The following is a 20,194-nucleotide window of genomic DNA, read 5'->3' as shown; positions in this document are numbered from 1 at the left end:
TCTTGTGGAGAAACACCCACTTGCCAGAGATGATGTTGGCATGGAGGGGTCGCGGAACAAGCTGCCATGTGCGGTTGCGCTGTAGGGCATCGAACTCCTCCTGCATCGCAGCCAGCCAATGGGGATCCCGAAGGGCGGCACGAGCGGAGGTGGGGATGGGTGATGGCGTTGATGTCGAGGCAGCGCACGCATACTCGTCGAAGGAGTAGCGCATGCTCGGCCGATGCACGCCTGCACGGGCACGGGTGACCGGGCCAGCGAGGGCGGCGGGGGCCACGGCCACGGGGGCACCCGCGGCGGCGGGGCCCTCGGCGTTAGGGGCCGCGACGGCGCCAGCCGAGCCAGCCATGGAGGAGGCGACGGGCGAGGTCAAGGTCGAGCCCGTCGTAGGAGTATCAGTGCTGGCCGGGGTGGCAGGTGGGGTGCCCGCTGGCTCGACCTCGGGCGAGGGAGCCGGGGACCCGGGGGCCTGGTCGGACTCAACCTCGGGTGAGGGAGTCGAGAACCCGGGAGGGGGCGGCAGAAGGCGCCGGGCCGAGGGGGTGCCGGGGGATGCCGCCGCGCATCGCACCAGGTAGGGGGCGCGGGGGCTGGAGCCGAAGGAGCCGCGGTCGGAGGAACCTGAAAAAAGGGAACACCGTCTCGACGAAGTACATGTGCCTCGAGGTGTACACGCGATGAGTGACAGGATCATAGCACCGGTAACCTTTGGTGTTGGGAGGGTAGCCAAGGAAGATGAATGGGACGGAGCGGGGTGCAAGCTTGTGTGGTGTGGTGGACGCGGTGCTAGGATAACAGAGACACCCAAATATGCGAAGACCATCATAGGACAGTGGTGTACCGAAAAGAAGGTGGTGAGGGGCATAGTTCCACCGGGGACGACACGGATGAATGTTGACTAAGAGAGAGGCGGTGGCGAGGGCATCGGGCCAGAACCGAGCGGGCACGTTTGCATGAAAGAGCAAAGTGCGGACGCAGTCATTAAGAGTGCGGAGAATGCGCTCGGCGCGGCCGTTCTGCTGTGAAGTGTAGGGGCAAGTCAAACAGAAGGTGGTGCCATGAGAGGCGAAAAGTGAGCGAAAAGCGACGTTGTCAAACTCTTTTCAGTTATTAGTTTGGAGTGCAAGTATGGGGCGACCGAACTGAGTGGTGACATAGGAGTAAAAGGTGGTGAGTGTGGCTAAAGCATCGGATTTACGACGAAGAGGAAAAGTCCACACATAATGAGAATAATCATCTAAAATCACCAAATAGTATAGATAGCCCGTGTTACTCGCAACGGGAGACGTCCAAACATCACTATGAATCAACTAAAACGGAAAAGTGGAAACTGAAGTAGACGCATATGCTTGCCCAAACGACAAGCCTCACAAGTATGCTCGTCGAGCTTATTACATGAGAAAGAAAAACTCCTAAGAATCTGACGCAAAACGACGGGGTTGGGGTGGCCCAAGCGAGCATGCCAAAGGTCGACGCCGACGGAAAGGGCGACGGGTGTGGAAGTGGACGCGCTGGCGTGAACGGGATAAAGCTCGTCAGGGCTATCACATCGGTGAAGCACCATCCGGGTACGGGCATCCTTCACAGAAAAACCAACACTGTCAAATTCAACAGTAAGAGGATTCTCACGAGTAAGACGACGAACAAAGACTAAGCTAGTGACTAAGTCAGGTGAAACAAGAACGTTAGACATAGTGATAGGTGTGGAACTAGAAGGAAAACTAGTGCTACCGACATGGGTGATGGGTAAAGAGGAATCGTTGCCAACGGTGATGCGAGTGGGAGTGTGAACAGGAGTGGAGGAGGAAAGGTTACCGGGATGAGCTGTCATATGCGCAGTAGCACCCGAGTCCGTGTACCAATCGCCTCCACCGCCATAGTTGCTCGGCGACGGCGCCGAGTGTAGGGCGGCCAGGAGGGCAGGGTCCCACGGTGCAGGTGCTGGCGGTGGCAGCTGGCCTCCATAGGGCGGCGCCTGGGCGGGCGCGCCGTAGCCACCGAGGGGTGGTGGCGCGAGCGGGGCACCGTAGGGCTGGTAGGGGGCCCCGACGAATGCCTGGTGACCCGCTGGACGGGGGCCAAGGAGACCCGGTGCAGGATCCCGTGGGACGGGCATATGATAGGCGTGGACGACGCCCGCCCACGGGTTCTGCCCGGCGGCCCATGGCGGAGGCGGCTGCTGGAAGCGGGGCGTCACCCCTGCACCTGGCGCCTGTTGCTGCTGCGGCTGCTGCTGGCGGCGGCCTCCGCCACTTCGCCGGTTGCGCCGGCCCCCTCCACCTTGCGGCTGCTGGGGAGGCGCGGGGGGCGCAGGCTGCAGCGGGTAGTAGTCGGCGGGCACGGGTGGCGCTGGCGGACGGGGGGGTGGCCGGAGGAGCAGGGCCGCCGCGGGTGGTACCGGCGGCGAGGGCGGTGTGTTGGTCCCGCTGCTTCAGCTTCGTCATCCAGCGCTCCTCAAGTTTGAGGTACGCGACAACGCGCTGGAAAGTGGGTTGCGGTAGCAGGGTGAGGTTGGACGCCGCGTTGCCGAAGTCCTCATTAAGACCGGCGGTGAGAGTGCTCAGCATGAGGTCATCAGAGACCTTGGAGCCGATGTCGCGAAGCTCGTCGGCGAGCATCTTGAGCCTCATGCAGTACTTGTCGATGGTGGAGTTGTCCTGATGACAGCCGAAGAACTCCTATTGTAAGAAAACAAGGCGCTGAAGTTTGTTGTCGGTGAAGAGCGCGTTGATCTTGCCCAACACGGTGCAGGCATCGTCGTCCACAGCGACGACCGTGTGGAAGATGTCCGTCGAGACCGTCTGGTAGAACCAACGGATGATCGTGGCCTCGATGGCGGACCACTCTGAGTCGCCGCGCATGTACGCGCTGTCCACAGAACCATCGATGTGCTCAGTGAGATAGTACTCACGGAAGACGAGATTGAAGTAGGTCTTCCACGCGTAGTATGACGTGCTGAAGCTGTCGAGACGGATAGGGACTCGGGCCTCAATATTGAGGTCACGGATGGCAGCGACGGAGGGCTCGGGGCCAGCGAAGGGGTTCGACGAATGAGTCATGGAGGAGCCGGGAGAGGAGGGCCACGACATGACGGCGGCGGGCGGGTGCGGGTAAGGTTAGGATTGGGAGAGGAGATGGCAGCAGCGGTGGGGCGTGGCTGCAGTGGGAACGGCGCGGCGGCTAGCGATGCAGCGGTGCAGGATGGAAAAGGCAGTGTCGCGAGGCTAGCTAGCGATGGGTCAACTCGTCAACGAGGCTAGCTAGCACCGGGATGGAAAAAGCAGCGTGTGAGGGCAGCGGTGCAAGGCGCGCGGGCTGCAGCGGCCTGGGACGTGCGAGCGGAAGCGGGTGGTGGGGTGCGGCGGCGGCGGCAACGGCGCATGGAGGCGCGGCGGCGGCGGCTACCCTAGGGTTAGACCGAAAAGGATGATATCATGTAGAGAGATGATGTATTGATAGGGTGCTCGCGCACGTATATATATTACAAGGGAAGGCCTTTACCTCAACTATACAAGACTAGGAGGTGGGCCACAACTCCAATACACGTGCCATACAAAATATATACTCAACAATATGGGTATGGAGGTTGCCCAGGTAGCGAGCAAACTTAAAGGGCCTGTTTGGGACTGCTCTGCTTCTTAAAATTCAACTCTGCTCTAGAAAACACAAGCCAAACAGGGGTAGCTCCACGATATGCCGCTCCGCAAAAAACTAGAATATGGGGTACAACTCCTAGTTTTTTATGAAGCTCCTCAGGGGGTGCTTCACAAAACTCTAGAAGCTGAAGTTGGGTGGAAATTACCCACCACTGCCACCAGTAAGTAGATACCCCTTCGTTTCTCCGCCCTCAACCAATCAAATACATCCTTTCCATCAAATTTTCCATTCTTGAAGCTGGAGCTAGATGGAAGCCAAACATTCTCTTTGGTAGTGCTACAACTTCTGCTTGAAACTGCTCCAAAGTAAATTTAGTGGAGCGAAACTGATTTTGGTGAAGCAGAGCAGTCCCAAACAAGCCCAAAGTCACCATATTTCAGCCTTCGTATCTTTTTACCCATTTTCTCATTCAAACACTTTGATTCCTTTCAAAAGTAAACGTCTATTCTTCTCTTCATTATTTGTTGGTTTACTTATATCCTTTTTTACATTTTTGTTCTTTTCTTTTCTCCTATTTATATATATTTTAGAATGTTCTAAGATATATACAATTTTTAAATACTTTTAATTTATTAATTTTGTGAAAATGTTCATGGGGTACTTCCAAAAAATTCATATGTATTAAAAACAATTCATTGCGTAGTCAAAAAAATCATCATGCATTAAAAATGTTCATCACATACTAAAATTTGTTCATCATGTATTAAGAAAATGTTTATGGTATATTAAAATTTATAGTGTAATTAAAAGATGTAAATTGTGTATTTAGAAATTATCCATCATGTATTTTCAAAATTTTGTGTAATGAAAAAACTGTTCATCTCACATTAAATAAACGTTCACCATGTATTTTAAAAATGTTCAACATATTTGAAAAAATCATTTTCTATTAGAGATTATTGATATATATATATATATATATATATATATATATATATCTGCCAAAATGGTGTATTTAGAAAAACATTTAACATGCATTTAACAAAGGCTTAATGTGCACTTTACAAATGTTCAAGAAGTGTTTGAGAAGATGTTCAACTTTTATGCAAAATATGTTCAACGTATATCTTAAAAATGTTGAACATGTATTAAAAATGTATCTGAACTAAATTTCAACGTGTATTTACAAATGGAAAAAAAATAGTGACCATTTTTTAATATTTGACAAACATTTTATAAATACATGGTGACCATTTTTAACACGTGATATAATTAATAAATGTTGGTACATTAAACCCGAGAGTTTTAAACGTTCATAAATTTCAAAAAAGGAAAATTAAATTTGAAGTAATATTAAAAAGTAAAAAATAAAACTGGCTAAAATATGCACCCCCTCCGTCCCGCAAATTAAACCTTTGCAAAACCAAGCGAAAGGTTTATAAGACTAGTATAGAAGCTTCCCATAATCTCTCACAATCAATACTGGGCCGGCCTACTCTACCAAGCGCTTCATTCATCCCGGAATAGGCGGGGTATAGCTCTCGTGCATGCTTGGTTTCCATTCGTCCTTTTGTGTGTTCCTCCTTACCTGGTCCGGTAGAGCCCGTGTGAGCTAATACGAGGCATGGGCTATGCTTTGCACATTGTTTGGTTGTTTGTATTGCCTCTCCTCGCATGAGAGCAAACCACAAGAACGACATTTGATTGCATCTTCGTGCTCCCAATGCAACGGTACATGCACGATGATCGTTACTCTCAACTCTTATCCGCAAGGTGAACTTATCTCACACCACCACACTTGGAATAACTTCATCGATGAACACGAAATAAAAGACTTACAACAGGAGAGTTGTGTGAAACAATGAGATGAAGCTAGTGTGCGACGAATTTGACAAGTTCATCTGGAATAAGTCAAAACTTGAACATGAAATTGTCTATGTTCGTTCTATGACCATTGAAATGAAAAGTTTACAACACAATAGTTATGTGAAACGACGAGATGAAACTAGTGGTCAAAAGAAATTTTAAATAATTGACCGCGTGCGAAATATTTGAAAAAAAATGTATGTTGTGGCCTGTTCTTAGTTTCGTCCGGGAAATTTTCTACATGCGACTCAGGTAACCAAACAGTCTAGATTATGTCCCTGGCATGCATAGGTGTTCCATGGATCCGGCTTGCCTGCTCCCTTCCCATGCTCCCATCCGTGCTCCCACTTCATCCTACGGTTGTCTTTTTTTTTCTTTCTAATCTAATCATCTCCCCCTGATTTTAAGGAGATGGAGCGGATCTTTATTTTGTTTCAATCAAATCAAGCCACGTATACAGGAGCACGGATGGGCATACGCCGGGGAGCAGGCAAGTCTCGTCCGTGTTTCATGGGCCATCAAACATGCCATTCATCCTTCAACCAGAACCGATTCTAGTAGAAAAGAATTTAGCACCTCACCCCGCAATATTTAGCAATCATAAAAGTGGCGCTAAGGTTTCTTACCATCAAGTTTTGACCAACGATGGCCAAACTAAGTGCAAACAAACTTAAAATTGATGATTTCACCCCTGTTCGCCAACAAATTGGAAGAAGACATGTTGGGTGCTCAACCATGTTATCCTATGATGGTAGGCTTCTGCTCATAAAATTAGTATTCTCAGCATTGTCAATATTCCTTATGAGTATCCTGGCTCTTCCGACAGCTATTATTAACCAAATCAACAAATACCCAAGAAACTTCCTTTGGGAGAAATCTGGTTAAGAAAATGTTGGGCCTGCTCTTATTGCTTGGAAAAATGTGTGCAAACCAAAAACTCATGGGGAGGCTGGGTATTTTGGATGTTACTCTTCATAACAAGGCCTTCGTGTTGAAAATTCTGGACAAGTTCTTCTCCCTTGGGTTAAACTGATATGAGAAAGCTATTACTTAACAAATCTCCCTCGAATAAGAATGGAAGGTCTAGCTGGTGGAAGCAGCATCTTAAGCTTTTAAATCATTCAACCTGAATTCTGGATGCAAAGTTGGAAATGGTCAGACTATTCCTCTGGTATGACAAGTGGCTAGAGCAACCATTAATTCACAAATATCCAGAGGTTCACTCCTTTGGCATTAGTGATATATGTCTACCTCCTTGCGTCGCCCCTGCAGGCGACCCGGGGGGAAACCCTAGCCACCACGTCTCGCACCTCCTCCGCCCCTCTTCCTCCTTGCCTCCGTCCGTAGCGCCGCCGCGTGAAGCCTGGCCCGCTGGGCGGCGACGGGGCTTCTTCCCATTCTCTTCATATTGGCTGGCGCGGGACAACGGGGTCGAGAGGAGCGCCGGGCGAACGTGGGGTTCGGCGGCGCGGCGAGCGAGTCTTCCCGTGGCGCGGCGGTGGTGGCCTGTGTGTCGCGAGGTGGTGGCTGCGTTGGGCCTGCCTGATGGTTGCGGGTGCCGCGGATCCAGATCGGACCCATCTGGATCCTGTCTTCGGACTCCGTCGGCCGCCGCAGGGTGGTGATGGTCGTCACTGGCCACGTCGGACTGCTGGTTCCGGCGTCTGGAGATCTACAATGGGTCCTTCTCGATCCTCCTTTCTGGTGGGTCGAGCCCCATGGCTCTTGCATCTTCACAGGTTTTGAATCGTGGCTCGTTGCCGGATCCGGAGCAGACGAAGGTTTGGTGGCATAGGATGGGGACCGGAGAAAAGTTTGGTCGGCTAGGCCGGCCCGGCATCGGCAACATCACTCGACGCCGTTACCCTCCGAGGAGGCGAAGCGAGGTCTCTCCTATCTACCTCTGAACCCCTCCCGGACGAAAGTCTAAAATTAAGTCTGGATTGGGCGGCGGCGGTGTCTTGCGCGTCGTATCCTCCATGGAGGCGCCGTCTTGGGAGGACCTGTTGTTCGGGGGAGAAATGCTGTGGATGGTGGGCTTCGAGTACCTCCAGCATTGTCCTGGTTGGGACCTCAGGTCTTAAATGTTAGATTTGGATGCGAGGTCTGTTTGGTATTAAGCCCAGACTATCAGCCCCCCTTCATCAACTGGTTAGGAGTAGCGACAGTTGTTGCCTAGACAGTGGCTTTAGTCTTACTGTTGTATGACTCTGTACGGTCTTGTGTGAACAATTAATAAAATGGTTGCATGCATCGTCCAGATGCAGAGGCCGGGGTCCTCCTCCTTTTCTAAAAAAATGAAGATCCAACACTATTTTTTTCACACACCTTTCATTGCTCAAGCTTTTCTCCACTATACGGAACTTCAGACTCTTGTTACTCAACACAACAATCCTTATTAGACTCTAGAGATATGAAAATGTCAGGACCGAATAATAATTTTTTTTCTTCCATCAAGATGCGCAAATACCTCTGTATGGGTGAGGAGGCTCATGTCGTATTCAAATGGATTTGGAAAAGTGCCAACAAACTATGCACATAGGATCTTTTGGATGCTTCTAAATGGCAGAGTCAACACCGGAAATCTCCTAAGAAGGAAAACTATGCATCTAGACTCTAGAGTGATATGATTTTGCTTTTTTTGCAATGAAAAGGCAGAAGAAACATCAATTCATCTTTTTTGGGATTGTGTTTTTTCACAGGGGTGTTGCAACAACATAACTCTAGCCAAGCAGAGGAGTACTTCTTAATCTGAAGCATTTCCCGCGCGAACACAAATGAAGATCAGTTAGTTTGAATTAAAGACATTTGAATTTGCTGGCATGACATGGTGCCAAAGAAACGACATACCCATCGGCTGCGCCGGGGAGGTATCGGAATCCAGGAACCCGCTCGTCCGCTGTGTAACTAATGCTAGGAGAACAGCTTTTGGAGAATCTTAGGTAAAGCTTGCCGGTACCAAACAAACGGATGGATAACAAGACCGTGCAGTTGACATAATGGGTAGGTAATTCACGTTGTTGTTTTTGTAATCATGATAAAACGATACAACAACTATTTTTGAAAGTTCACTTGCCAAATTATTTTGAAGAACAATTCATATGGCCTTTAGCATTGCTCCTCCAGTTGACATTGACTCGTTGCTTGCAACGTGGTTAGCGGAGGTTGAGCATATTACTGCTGCTCGTATTCGGATTGAAATATGTGCGCTTCTTTGAGCTATATGGAACTATAGAAATGATATGATTTTTAACAGACAACACACTTTAACTTTCTTGCAGGTCATCTTCAGAGCTATGGTTTGGATTCGTACGTGATCCTTACTTACTCCTATGGACTCTAAGGAGGCTTTGGTTACTAGGTGCAACCAGTGAGAGATGGTAGCACGGGCTATATTCAACCGGTTCGGATGACGATCACATAACGTGATAGGAGTCTAGGGGGCTTATCCTTTTCATTGCCTTACCGGTTGCGATTTTGAGCATGTATTTTTTATTTTTCTTTGTTTCGCTCCGCTTGCGAGCTGTAATATTTTGATGACTTTGTGCTACTTCGTGGATTTTTAATACTAAGATGGTTGCATGCATTATTATAATGCAGAAGCCGGGATATGCCTCCATTTAAGAAAAAACAAGACAGTGCAGGAAATGACCACAAGGAAGACTCTGATTAGCAGCACCGCGCTCACGGCTCCCAAGTCCCAAACTTATTACTTATGCAAGCAGTAGTTTGGATTTCGGTTGTGGTAAGAGTAGTTTACGAGAACCAAGAAGCAGCATCTTCCGGCTGTTAGGCATGGCATGGACTGACGAACTTGCGATTTAGCAGCAGCTATAGGGGTGTTTGTTTTCAGGGATTTTTTTTGTGTAGGACTAGAAAAAATCCTTTTTAAAGATTTTTTTACTAAACGGGAGAGATTTTTTAAGGGCTAAACTAGTTATTTGGGATTAAATGCAAAAGACTATTAAGGAGAGTCTTTTTCGGATTTTTTGGGACTTTTTCAACAATGCTTCTCCATGCACTTATTAGTCCGCCACCCCATAATGTTGTTTGATTATTATTTTTCTATATACTAAGGGCAATATGGTTATTTAATAATCTCTAGGAAAGGATTATGGACTTTTTAATCTTTGGAAACAAATAGGAAGAAACTTTTTAGGACTAAGGACTTTTTAGTTGGGACTAGAAAAAATCCTAAAACCAGAGAACCAAACACCACCGTAGTATGGACGGATGCTTGGTCACAAGTAAACTAAACCGTGGCTTCAAGTAAACCTCTGCGGCGGCAGCAACTTGTAAGCTGACGTCCTGATATGCTCCTCTTTCTTTCTGATGATGGTTCTCCTTCTCCTGACGCGGCGTTGTCCCGGGATCGACGAATGATTGCGCCGGCTGCTCGCTTCCAGGGCTTGTCACCCGATCAACACATCCGATCCCGATCCGCGGAACATTGCACCGCATTTCCGCTGTAATCTGGGCTTGGGGGCCATGCCGCGCTGCTGTCACGGAAGATTCTCGAGGCGGCTGAGCTCGCCCGTTACTCCAACTCACTAGTCGCAGAACGCAGAGTGCTTTGCTTGCAGTTGCAGCGGGCGGGAGGAGCAAAGGCACCTACTCCTACACCCACCAGCCGTTGATCGTGAGCTGTGTGGAGGAGGCCAGACTGTAAAATGCAGGCCACCGCATTCCCCAGCTCCTCTGTTCTTCATCAGCTATAAGAACGCGCGCTTCGCCCTGATTTCCTCCGGCATTATCTCGCACACACTCACTCGCCTCCTCCGCAGTTCTTGCTCGAGCACCGCATCTGCGACATTTTCTTTCTCGCAGCTAGGATCATGGCCTCCAACTCCAAGATCTTCCGCGCCGTCGTCATCGCGGCCGTCGCCGCGTCTTCCTTCGCCGGGGTCGCTCTGGCCGCCGACGAGCCCGCGCCGAGCCCGACGTCCGGTGCCGCAGCTGTCTCCTCGTCGCTCCTCGCCGCCGTGCTCTGCCCGGCCGTGGCCTTCCTCGTTGGTAGCATGCGCCACTGAGCTGGCCGAGGTCGCAGCTGCCGCCCGTGTCCACAGGCTCGCTCCATGCCGGATTTCAGGGTGAAGATGGCCGCTTTTCTTGCGTCATCTTTGCGCGTTGTTCGTTTATACTACCTCCTTGATTTGATAGTCTTCCTATGTGTACCCGTCGATGCTGTTAGTGTTTTTTTTTTTTTGAGAAAGTCGATGCTGTTAGTGTCGGCTGTGTTTTTCTTTTCATGTGCTACATAGTTTATGTGTATTGATTCAGATATTTGTCAGAATTTGCTCTACTAATCATGCTCTCTGTATTGGTCCCCGTATGGATTTAATCTCTTGCTCACGCTCAGGACTTTGTCAATCTCGTGAAGTTTTTTATGGCTTCAGAGTTTCATAAGAAACGATTATCGACACCTTCTTTTTTCGCATAATTTCTGCACGAAGTTGACCGGTTTTCCATCGGGCGCGCCGGGCAGCAAAATCATCCACTCAGCAATCCTACGAGGACTTGTTTTTCTGCATCCCAACAGACTCCCGACGAGAGTACTCGACGGTGATAATCGCCGCGGCAACTTGGGTTCTTCGAGCCGCAGAGCGCGCGCGCGCGCGCAGCCCTTGCCCGGCCGAGGCCGCATCGCAACTCGTCGCATGCCGCATCCAGCAGGCAGCAGCGCGCGGCTACAGCTCCTCGTGCGAGTCCACGCGCCCGTGCCGGCGCTGCAGGTACGTCATGGCGAGGCTGGCGTGCATCGCCGCGCCGTACGGGAGCGCGCCTTCGTCGACGAGGAAGTGCGGCGAGTGCGCGTCGTGCACCGACCCGGCCGCCTCGTTCCGTATCCCGACGAAGTAGAAGTGGGAGCCCGGCACGGCCTCGGAGAAGGCCGCGAAGTCCTCGCTCCCCATGCACGGCTCCATGGCGCCCCGGACGCCGCCGGCGCCGAGCATCTCCGTGGCGACGGCCTCGAAGTGCGCGTGCAGCCCGGCGCTGTTGATGGTCGGGGCCAGCAGGGGCCGCCCGCCGGCGTGGAAGTCCACCGCCGCCGCGCACCGGTGCACTGCCGACTGCGCCACGATCACCTCCTCGATCCGCCGCTTCAGCCGCATGAACCCGTCGTTGGAGAAGCACCGGAAAGTGCCGCCGATCGTGACGGAGTCCGGGATCACGTTGAACGCGCCGCCTCCCCGGAACCTCGTCACCGTCACGACCTGCGCCCGCAGTAATAATGTCTCAGTCGGAGATGCCATATCGCCATTGCCGTCAGGAGGGAGCAACAGAGCTCGTCGTGTGCGTGGTGCGTACCTGGGAGTCCAGGGGATCGGCCTCCCGGGAGACGAGGTTCTGGAGGGCGAGGACGACGCTGGAGGCGGCCACGACGGGGTCCACGCTGCTCTGGGGGATGGCGGCGTGGCCGCCCTTCCCGGTGATCACCGCTTCGAAGAAGCCGCAGCCGGCTAGCAGCGGGCCGGCCCTCGACCCAACCACGCCGGTGGGGAGGATCACGGTGACGTGGAACCCGAAGATGGCCTCGACGTTGTTCACGACGCCAGCCTCCACCATCTTCTTGGCCCCGGTTCCCACCTCCTCTCCCGGCTGGAAAAGAAGGATCACCGTCCCCTGCCACAAAGATAGAGCCAGTTTGTGAATCATTTGAAAGATAGTAGATGCCCCTGTTATCACTGATGGTTTGAAATTAACTGGGATTGACTCATTTCCTTAAGTCTCAGCAGAATTTGTTGTTCTCGGGACAACAGTACGCTGAACAATTGAAAATATTAGAAATATGATTTGCTTTGATAGTAAATTTCCTACAGATCCTGCTGAAGTGATCTACAATGTTTTGGACCAACTAATGAGCAGTCGCTTGAAATTCTTATCTGGGCCAGTTACTTTTTTATAGCGTGTTCAACAACGGAAATTGCCTTTGGAGCTCGGCCTCCAAATTCAAATTTCATGTTTTTACATTTCAAAAAATTCTGAAAAAAATATAGATATACATGAAGGCATAACACACATGTGTATAACTTTTCAGGGCAAAATGTGTTGAAATGAGGGTTGTGCAAAAAAGACAAATCTGGGGCTTTTTAACACAAGATACTATTCATCCTCTCAGCCCATGGATTTGTCCTTTTTGTACAGGTCGCATTTCAACGTATTTCATCCTGAATTTTTACACACATACACATAACATACTTGTTTACTTGCACAATTTTTTTCAGATTTTTTTGAAACCGAAAAGTTTAAATTTTGCAAAAAAAATGGCCTCCATGGAGACCGAGAGCCAAACGTCCATTCTCGTCCAAAAAGTGGTTTACTCTTTGATTAAGAAAAAAGAGACCGAATAATTAGTCGATTTTGAGTGACATAAAACATAAAACATAAAATATTCATTAAATATAAACAGCGTGGTAGAATGAAAATTATCATTTGTGTTTGCATGTTCAAGTGGGGTTTTTTCCCTGTGTGTGGTTGCATGTTGTGGTGGGTCTTTTTCATGCTTGTTGCATGGTGAGGTGGTATGCTTCCATGTTTTGCAATATATATGTTGCAACTTGACGTGGGGTTTTCTATATGTGTGATTTCATGTTGTGATGGTTTTTTTTCTGTGCATGTTGCATGGTCAGATAGCATGCTTGCACGTCGAGAGAAATAATTTATTTAAGGCTAGCTATTTAGATATACAAGATTTAATACCTGTGGTGGTGTCACCTTAAAAATTAAATGAACAAGAAAAATAAAAAATGTAATATTAACTTTTCTAAGAAAAATGAATTAGTGGCATTGATATTATCCTTAAAGTTGAAAGAAAATGAAAAATAAAATAAATTTTGCACATAAATTATGTTTTTCATAATATGCAAAAAGTACATAATAGTGGATTTTTCTTTAAAAAAGCAAATTTGCAAGGAAGGAATGAATTAGTGGCATTATTTTACCCATAAAGAAAGCTAATGAAATAAAGCTAATACATAATAAAAATAAATTTTCTAAGAAATAATGAATTAGTGGGATTGGTATTACCCTTGAAGAAAAAAAATACATACAAATTTGCACTAAAATTGTACTATTTGTAATATGCAAAGAACAAGCATATAAAGAGTGCAATTTTACTATCGCAAAAAATAAAAGTGAGGTTTTCTAAGGAAGAATGGATTCATGGCATTGTTATTACCCTTAAAGAAGAAATAGCGTAAACAAATAAAACAAAAATAGAAATTGCACATTTCATAATATGCAATAATTAACATATAATAGTGAAATTTTCACACTCCAGTAGAATTCACACACATATTGTATAGTACTTGTGTGTATACACATACATTAAAAAGAAGCCATTTTCTAAGAAAAAATGAATCAGTGTCATTGATATTGCCTTAAAGAAAAAAAAATCTTGCACATAATTTGAACAGAAATTGCACTTTTATAATATGAAAAAATAGACATGGAATAGTGAAATCTTCACATTCTAGTGTAATTAACATCCATATTGTACAGTAATTACATGTTTACACTTACACTCACCCAACAACCAAAAATACCCAGAAAGAAAAAAATGAAAAAATCGCACTGAAAAGAAAAAAAAAGGCGAGCACACATAAAACCAAACAAAAACAAGCAACAGATAACGAGCTTCAAGCCCAATAAGAAAATCGACTAAGACCAGACCAGGTCCTGTCGTAAATTCAGTCCAACCCATCATGAAACAGTGAAAAAAAAAAGACAACACAAATCTTGACACAAAGAATGGAAGGACAAAGATTCGACCAACCCAAATTAAAAAAAGGGCAACTTACATATAGCTAAAAGTGATAATGTTTGTCATGATATCAGTTATTGGGGCATGTCGCGGAAAAGCAAAGGGCAAAAAAGCATTGCAGCTGGGGTGGAAAGGATCAAGTGGGTGTTGCAAGAAGCTTTTGCAAGGAGCTATGAGTGGACAATGAGAATCTCGAAAACACACACTTGGTGAATCAGTATCCTAGCGACACTAATAATGTAACTCTGTTTCACTAGGAGAGACAAAACCTCTGGAATCGATGCCATGCCAAATTAAGCTTGCCACTTCTACCGCTGCCTCAGGCTAGTCATAGTGGGAGTAACTTAGCAAGTAACATAGCGCACTCCGAGAAATTTTTACTTATGTGGCATGTAGTTAATGAGAAGTGGTAACATAATATGTTACTGTAACATAGCGTTTTTCAAGACAAGATGAGTCTACAAGCTAATTAATGAAGTCCTCTATGACACTACTACTATGTTACTTTACACTATAAAGATAGTAACTTATACTAAGACTCAAGGGCCAAGTCAAGATCATTGCAATATATCCCGTTGGTCGAGCTAACACTGCCCGAAGCCGCGGGAAAAGAAACAAAGCTTCTTGTGGCCCTCCTCGACCCACAGACTCCCTCGACGCCAGCCCGTGGGTCACTGCAAAGGTTGAAAGAGACGTCTGACGTGTCCCATTGAAAATGCTACGTGACGGTCTACTAAGTGTGCTCCGTCAAAGTTTTTAATCAGCGGTGCAGTGCAGGCCGACTGCTCGAGGATGGTCCACGATAAATGATTACAAAATCATCCCGTCCATTACCATTGGGAATTCAAAAGGGCTGCTCGATGAGACAAAAGCGGATCTTGACACTAGATCATCTTTTGTTTCTTTGTCGAAAAGAGGCCGTCTCGTTGCTCGAAAGAAACAAAATCGGTGAGATGGAGAGGACGAGGGGGCCTTTGAAATGAGAGCGAGTGATCTTGCCCGAGCCTGGAACAGAAATATCTGAGGAATCCGCCCGGAAAAGGACGGCGCAACAAACTAATGGTGCTGCCGCTAACTGTTTCTGAATAGAGCCGCGCATGGCCCATCGTGCGAAATCTGTTGAGCGGCCGAGTCCAACGCTAGCTGATTAATGGTTTCGAATCAGGCAGTTGGCAGCTAGAGAATCGAGCTGACTGCTCCATGGTGAGTTGGTGACAGTTTGTTCATGGTAGTCAAGCAGCAGGAGGAGGAGGGAGGGACAGTGACCTGCAGGTCGTTGCGGTGCTCGTGGAGGATCCTGGCGGCGCCCAGCAGCATCGCCGTGTGCGCGTCGTGGCCGCAGGCGTGCATCTTCCCGCCCACCTTGCTCCGGTGCTCCCACTCCACTTCCTCCTGAAACGGATCAAACATAGCCAGGGGTTTCACTCGGTGCGGGAATGCCCGACTTTTTTGTTGCTTTGATGCACTGTGAGTGTAAACTGAAGCGCCGCATGTTTCGGAATCCAGAAGCACGCCGAGGGGCAAGGAAACGTGGCAAGAGCATGGGCGCGAAAAGTCCTGTGGCCTCGGCAGCAGGGACCGCGCGGCACGTACGCACCTGCAGCGGGAGCGCGTCCATGTCGGCGCGCAGCGCGACGAAGGGCGGGCGCCCGGTGCCAACGGCCGCCACGACGCCGGTGCCGGCGACCGGGTGCTCGTACCGCACGCCCATGCCGTCCAGCTCCCTCCTCACCAGCCTGCTCGTCTCGTGCTCCTCGAACGCCAACTCGGGCCGCTCGTGGATGGCCCTCCTCACGCCGGCCATCCACGCCGCGAACTCGGGCCGCTTCGCCCGACTCAGCACGTCGGCGCCGCCCGCCTCCGAGCCCGAGGCACGGCACCACAGCGCGGCGACTACGGCCAGCAGCACGGCGCGCGCGTGGACGCCCATCGGACGGCGGCGCGGCGTGGCGATCGGTCGAGGACGAACAAAGCCGAGGCCGGCGGCTTGCGTTGCGGGTGGGTGTGGAGGCCGCGCGTGCGCGAGCCGAGCGCGCGTGTGGTGCGCATATATACGCGTGCGCGACCGCGACGTATATCGTTTTTGTATGGCCCTGTTTCTTTCTTCCTTTCTTCGCCGGGTGCTGCCGTGAAGCGGACGGTAGTTGTGCGTGCCTATCTTGCGCACGGGGCAAACGTGCCTGAGGGCGACGTGCCGGCGCGCCGCGGCGGCGAAATCGACACATGTGTGAGGGAAGCCATGGATGGACGGAGCATCGGCATCCACCATGGGCGTCCTCGGAGGCTCGGGAGCTTGACGAAATGACGACGAGATCGTTCGTGCGAGCTCGGCCACGGCCGGCCGTCGTCGGTCGTGGACTCGTGGCGGGACACGGCCCAACCAAATTGAATGTCTCCCTTGTGACTTGTGAGTGACTGGCTAACCACTATAGCCCAGCTCAATACGATCGAAACGCGCGGATATGCTCACTCCACATCCTCCGCGTGACCTCGTGGCCAAGCTGGCGACTGTGAAGTTTGACGAACCGGCTTCAAGCAGCGATCGTCATGGTCGATCGTGCCTGGTAAACTTCGCCGGCACTTGCAACGAAGTTGACATGTCCGGGTTCCCATGGGGCCTCAACAAGCTGGTGCGAAAAGACGCTTCAATCTGCGAGAGAGGAAACCACAGCTATCCTGAATTATTGAGACGATGATGCCTACTGCCAAGAAATCACAGTACAACAGATAGTACAGATTAGATTAGACCAGACCTAGTCTGACCCGGGTACACTAAGAAACAGCATCAGTAACAAGACCACAATAGTGGCAGGCTGCCAGGGCTGGTCACGTTTATCTCGTTGCCCGTACCAGATGTGAAGGCTCGCAGCGAAAATGCAGCGCCATGACATCACAACCGTGCGCAGTGCAGCTGTCCAGTCCAGGGCATTCACGGAAGATGTCGCGAGCACCATGGCGTCCACCGCAGTAAGGCCAACTCCACCGCGCGACTCCAAACGGACGTCCGGTTTGGCCGGATTTTATCTTTTTGGGGCGGCAATGGGTTCGCCCATGTCCGAGTCTGTCTTTTGGGTCGTGGTTGTGTTCAACATGCGGCCGCACCCAAATCATGTTCGGGGTGAACGTGGTTAAAAAAACAGAAAAACTTAAGTAAAATGCCTAAAAAAATAAATAAACGCAGTTAAAAAAACTTAAAAAAAAATTTAGGGGTCACTGCCACAAAACGGCCCAGTTTTACGGTTCACTTAAACGGCCCAGTGCCATAATTTACATAAAAACAAAATAAAAAAACGCCACCCGCGCGCTCCTGCCGTGGCCGTCGCCGTCTTCAGTGGCCGCCGGTGTCGTCGTCGTCGTCGCTGACGAGGTCGACGTAGTCCGGCGGCGTCCACAAGTGGGTCGGCGGTCCGTGGTGCACGGGGGCGACGTGGTGGAAAGTGGCAGGTGCCTGCACCACATCCTCCCGCAGCGAGGCGTCCCGCTCCGGTGACCGCGGCGGCGTGGGGCACCAGTCCACTCCCCCCATGGCGGCCGCCATCTCCGGAGCCGTGCACGACCAGCTCCAGTGCTGGCCCATCAGGCCCGGGTGGAACGCGGCCACCGGCGGCTCCTCCATCACCTCCTCCTTCGCCACCATCTCCAGCTCGGGGATGGCGACGTCGCCGACCGCAGAGAGGGCCGTCATCTCCTCGAGGCCCTCCCATTGGCGCTCATCGTGCGTGCGCATGGAGTCCTTCATGACACGCGTCATGAGACGGGCCTCCTCTTCCGCTGTGATGCGAGGAGGTGGAGGTGGCGACGGAGACGGGGAAGGCAACAACATGGGTGTGAGGCCGCGCACCTCCCGACATGGCCACCGCGGCCCCGACACCGTGTCGGCGAAGTAGGACGCGCGCCGCATGTCGTGCTTGTCCTGGAGCCACGTGTACCCAGAGCACGGAGTCGGAGGGCGTTACTCTCGTCGTAGTAGAGGCCGTCGGGGAGGAGGCGGCGGCGGCGCTCGATCTCATCACGCTGCGCATGGCCGCTCATCGGCACCGGCGGGATCGGGACCCGGTCCACGGAGAGGTGCCGGTTGTTGGGGAGGTGCACGTCGCTCCACGGGACCGGCGTCCTCGTCTCCCAGTACCGCCAGCACACGTCCACGGCCAGGTACCGTTGGTCACGCTCGCCGGCGGCCCTAGGGGCGATGGTGAAGGGGGCAGGCGCGGGGGCTCAACTCGAGGCGCGCGGTGGTGATGCGGGCTCCTCCTTCACGGAGCCGCGTCGGCGTCCCGAGGAGGAGTCGGCCTCGCGGTCATGCTTCCCCTTGTGGCCATAGTTCCATAGCCCCATGGCTGCGGCCGGCCGGCGAGTTTGAGGACGGGGAGCGGTTAGGGTTTGTGGAGTGTCGGGTTTCGAGGCGGCAGAGAGGGGCCGGAGTGGGAAGTGTGGACGGCGACTGGTCCACGGCTTCCCATTTGAAGAAGTACGACGACCATTCGCTGGGCGGATGACAGGTGGGGCCACCTGCGCGTGCGCATTGATGTTGGCGGGTGGGAGGTAGGCGGCCGCCTACCATGCGGCCCGACGCGGACAGGCGTGCGTCCGTTCGCTGTCCGCCGCGACCCAAACTCAGCGCAAGTTTGTGTTTTAAATGGGTCGGCGCAGACACAAAACAAACCAGATGGGTCCGGACCGTCACACGCTGGGCTGCCTCGTTTGTCCCTTTTACGTCAAACGAACGGGGCCAGACGGAATGGGGTCGCGCGGTGGAGTTGACCTAACTCACCGACATTTTCACCAGGTGACGAAGCTATGTATCTAGGGTAGGGTCATAGGCCTGACCTAGACACCCTTCCCTAGGACGACATCTTAAAACCAGAAGCATTCAAGGGATAGCATCATCCACTCGACTACAAGTCGTTCCACTCGGAAGATTTAAGGTCACTCGACCGCAACAATTATCACTCGATGGACAGAAGACCTAAAGTCACTCTGCACGACAACAGTCGGACGTTTACTTCATAGACTTAATAGACATTTATGTCACTTAATTACTAGCATTACCAGTAACGCCCCTTTCTTAATGTACCTTAAACCCTTTGTAACGTGGGCTGGCTGGGGTCCTGGCGCACTCTATATAAGCCACCCCCATCCACTGGCACAAGGGTTGGCACCCCCTGTAAACACACACTTACATAATCCAGTCGACTGCCTCCTGGCACCGACACGCAGGGCTATTACTTCCTCCGTGAAGGGCCTGAACTCGTAAAACTCATGTGTACAACTTCGCCATAGCTAGGATCTTGCCTCCTCATACCTACCCCCATTCTACTATCAGTCTTAGATCCACGACAATTGGCGCCCACTGTGGGGCAGGTGTCTTAGCGACTTTCTGGTGGAGTTGCAATTTTTCCGATTTTCATCATCATGGTTTCCATCGGTGGACTGGTTGAGGGCCGCGAGATCCGTCTCGGCGCGCTCGTGTTCATCGCTGACGATTCCGCCTGGCTCCTAGAAGCTCCACTCGACATCGATGCGCTCCCCGTCCATGGGGCGACACACTTTCGTGCGTGCGTTCGCGGCGTCCTTCTCCGGCAACCGTCAACCCAGTATCGGTCGGTTCCTATGGTGTCCTCATCCCCCGCCACTCGCCAACACAAGTGTTTCAGTCGGTCACGGCTCCAGCGATGGGTGAGGCACGCGGTGGCCCGCCAGTCGGCCACCTCACATGTCATGGCAATCGAGCCCGACGAAACTCTCTACGCCCTGTTCGACTGGCTCCGTCGAGACCGCATCCGAATGTGACAGCAGCGATCCCGCGACAGAAGTCTTGATGGTCGACGGACCACCTAGTCCTCCTGGCTTCCCCCGCAACAACGGTGGCGATGGCGACGGCCATCCGTCGCGCGTCCATGAGGAGTACCGCCCCGAGCCCCTTTCTTCGCAGCGTAGGGAAGAGCTTCGCCGCCGCAACATGGATGC

The 20,194-nt window shown here is 51.1% G+C and overlaps 2 protein-coding genes across 2 annotated transcripts; both read right to left on the bottom strand.

Moving 5' to 3' along the window:
- Positions 1 to 9,758: 9,758 nt before the first annotated feature.
- LOC119268687 lies at positions 9,759 to 10,834 on the bottom strand. The gene has a single exon (XM_037550382.1). The coding sequence runs from the start codon at positions 10,538 to 10,540 to the stop codon at positions 10,229 to 10,231; it is 312 nt and encodes a 103-aa protein (XP_037406279.1). The 5' UTR covers positions 10,541 to 10,834; the 3' UTR covers positions 9,759 to 10,228.
- A 158-nt stretch (positions 10,835 to 10,992) lies between these two features.
- Positions 10,993 to 16,589, bottom strand: LOC119268686 (IAA-amino acid hydrolase ILR1-like 2). Its single transcript, XM_037550381.1, has 4 exons — positions 15,825 to 16,589; positions 15,494 to 15,619; positions 11,773 to 12,087; positions 10,993 to 11,678 (listed from the first exon to the last, which is right to left on the bottom strand). Exons 1-4 carry the CDS (start codon positions 16,494 to 16,496, stop codon positions 11,151 to 11,153), a joined length of 1,641 nt encoding a protein of 546 aa, XP_037406278.1. The 5' UTR covers positions 16,497 to 16,589; the 3' UTR covers positions 10,993 to 11,150.
- Positions 16,590 to 20,194: the final 3,605 nt, after the last annotated feature.

This window comes from Triticum dicoccoides, chromosome 3A (assembly GCF_002162155.2).
Source record: "Triticum dicoccoides isolate Atlit2015 ecotype Zavitan chromosome 3A, WEW_v2.0, whole genome shotgun sequence".
Lineage (NCBI taxonomy): Eukaryota > Viridiplantae > Streptophyta > Magnoliopsida > Poales > Poaceae > Triticum > Triticum dicoccoides.
Note: the sequence above shows the minus strand (reverse complement) of the source record. Positions and strands in the feature narration are given on the sequence as shown.

Excerpts from the sequence above, each read along its gene's own strand:
- LOC119268687 (XM_037550382.1), bottom strand. The coding sequence starts at position 10,540 with ATGGAGCGAGCCTGTGGACACGGGCGGCAGCTGCGACCTCGGCCAGCT.
- LOC119268686 (XM_037550381.1), bottom strand. The coding sequence starts at position 16,496 with ATGGTGGATGCCGATGCTCCGTCCATCCATGGCTTCCCTCACACATGT. Across the intron at positions 15,620-15,824 it reads TGGACGCGCTCCCGCTGCAG|GAGGAAGTGGAGTGGGAGCA; the intron begins GTGCGTACGTGC and ends GATCCGTTTCAG. Across the intron at positions 11,679-11,772 it reads CCGATCCCCTGGACTCCCAG|GTCGTGACGGTGACGAGGTT; the intron begins GTACGCACCACG and ends CTGCGGGCGCAG.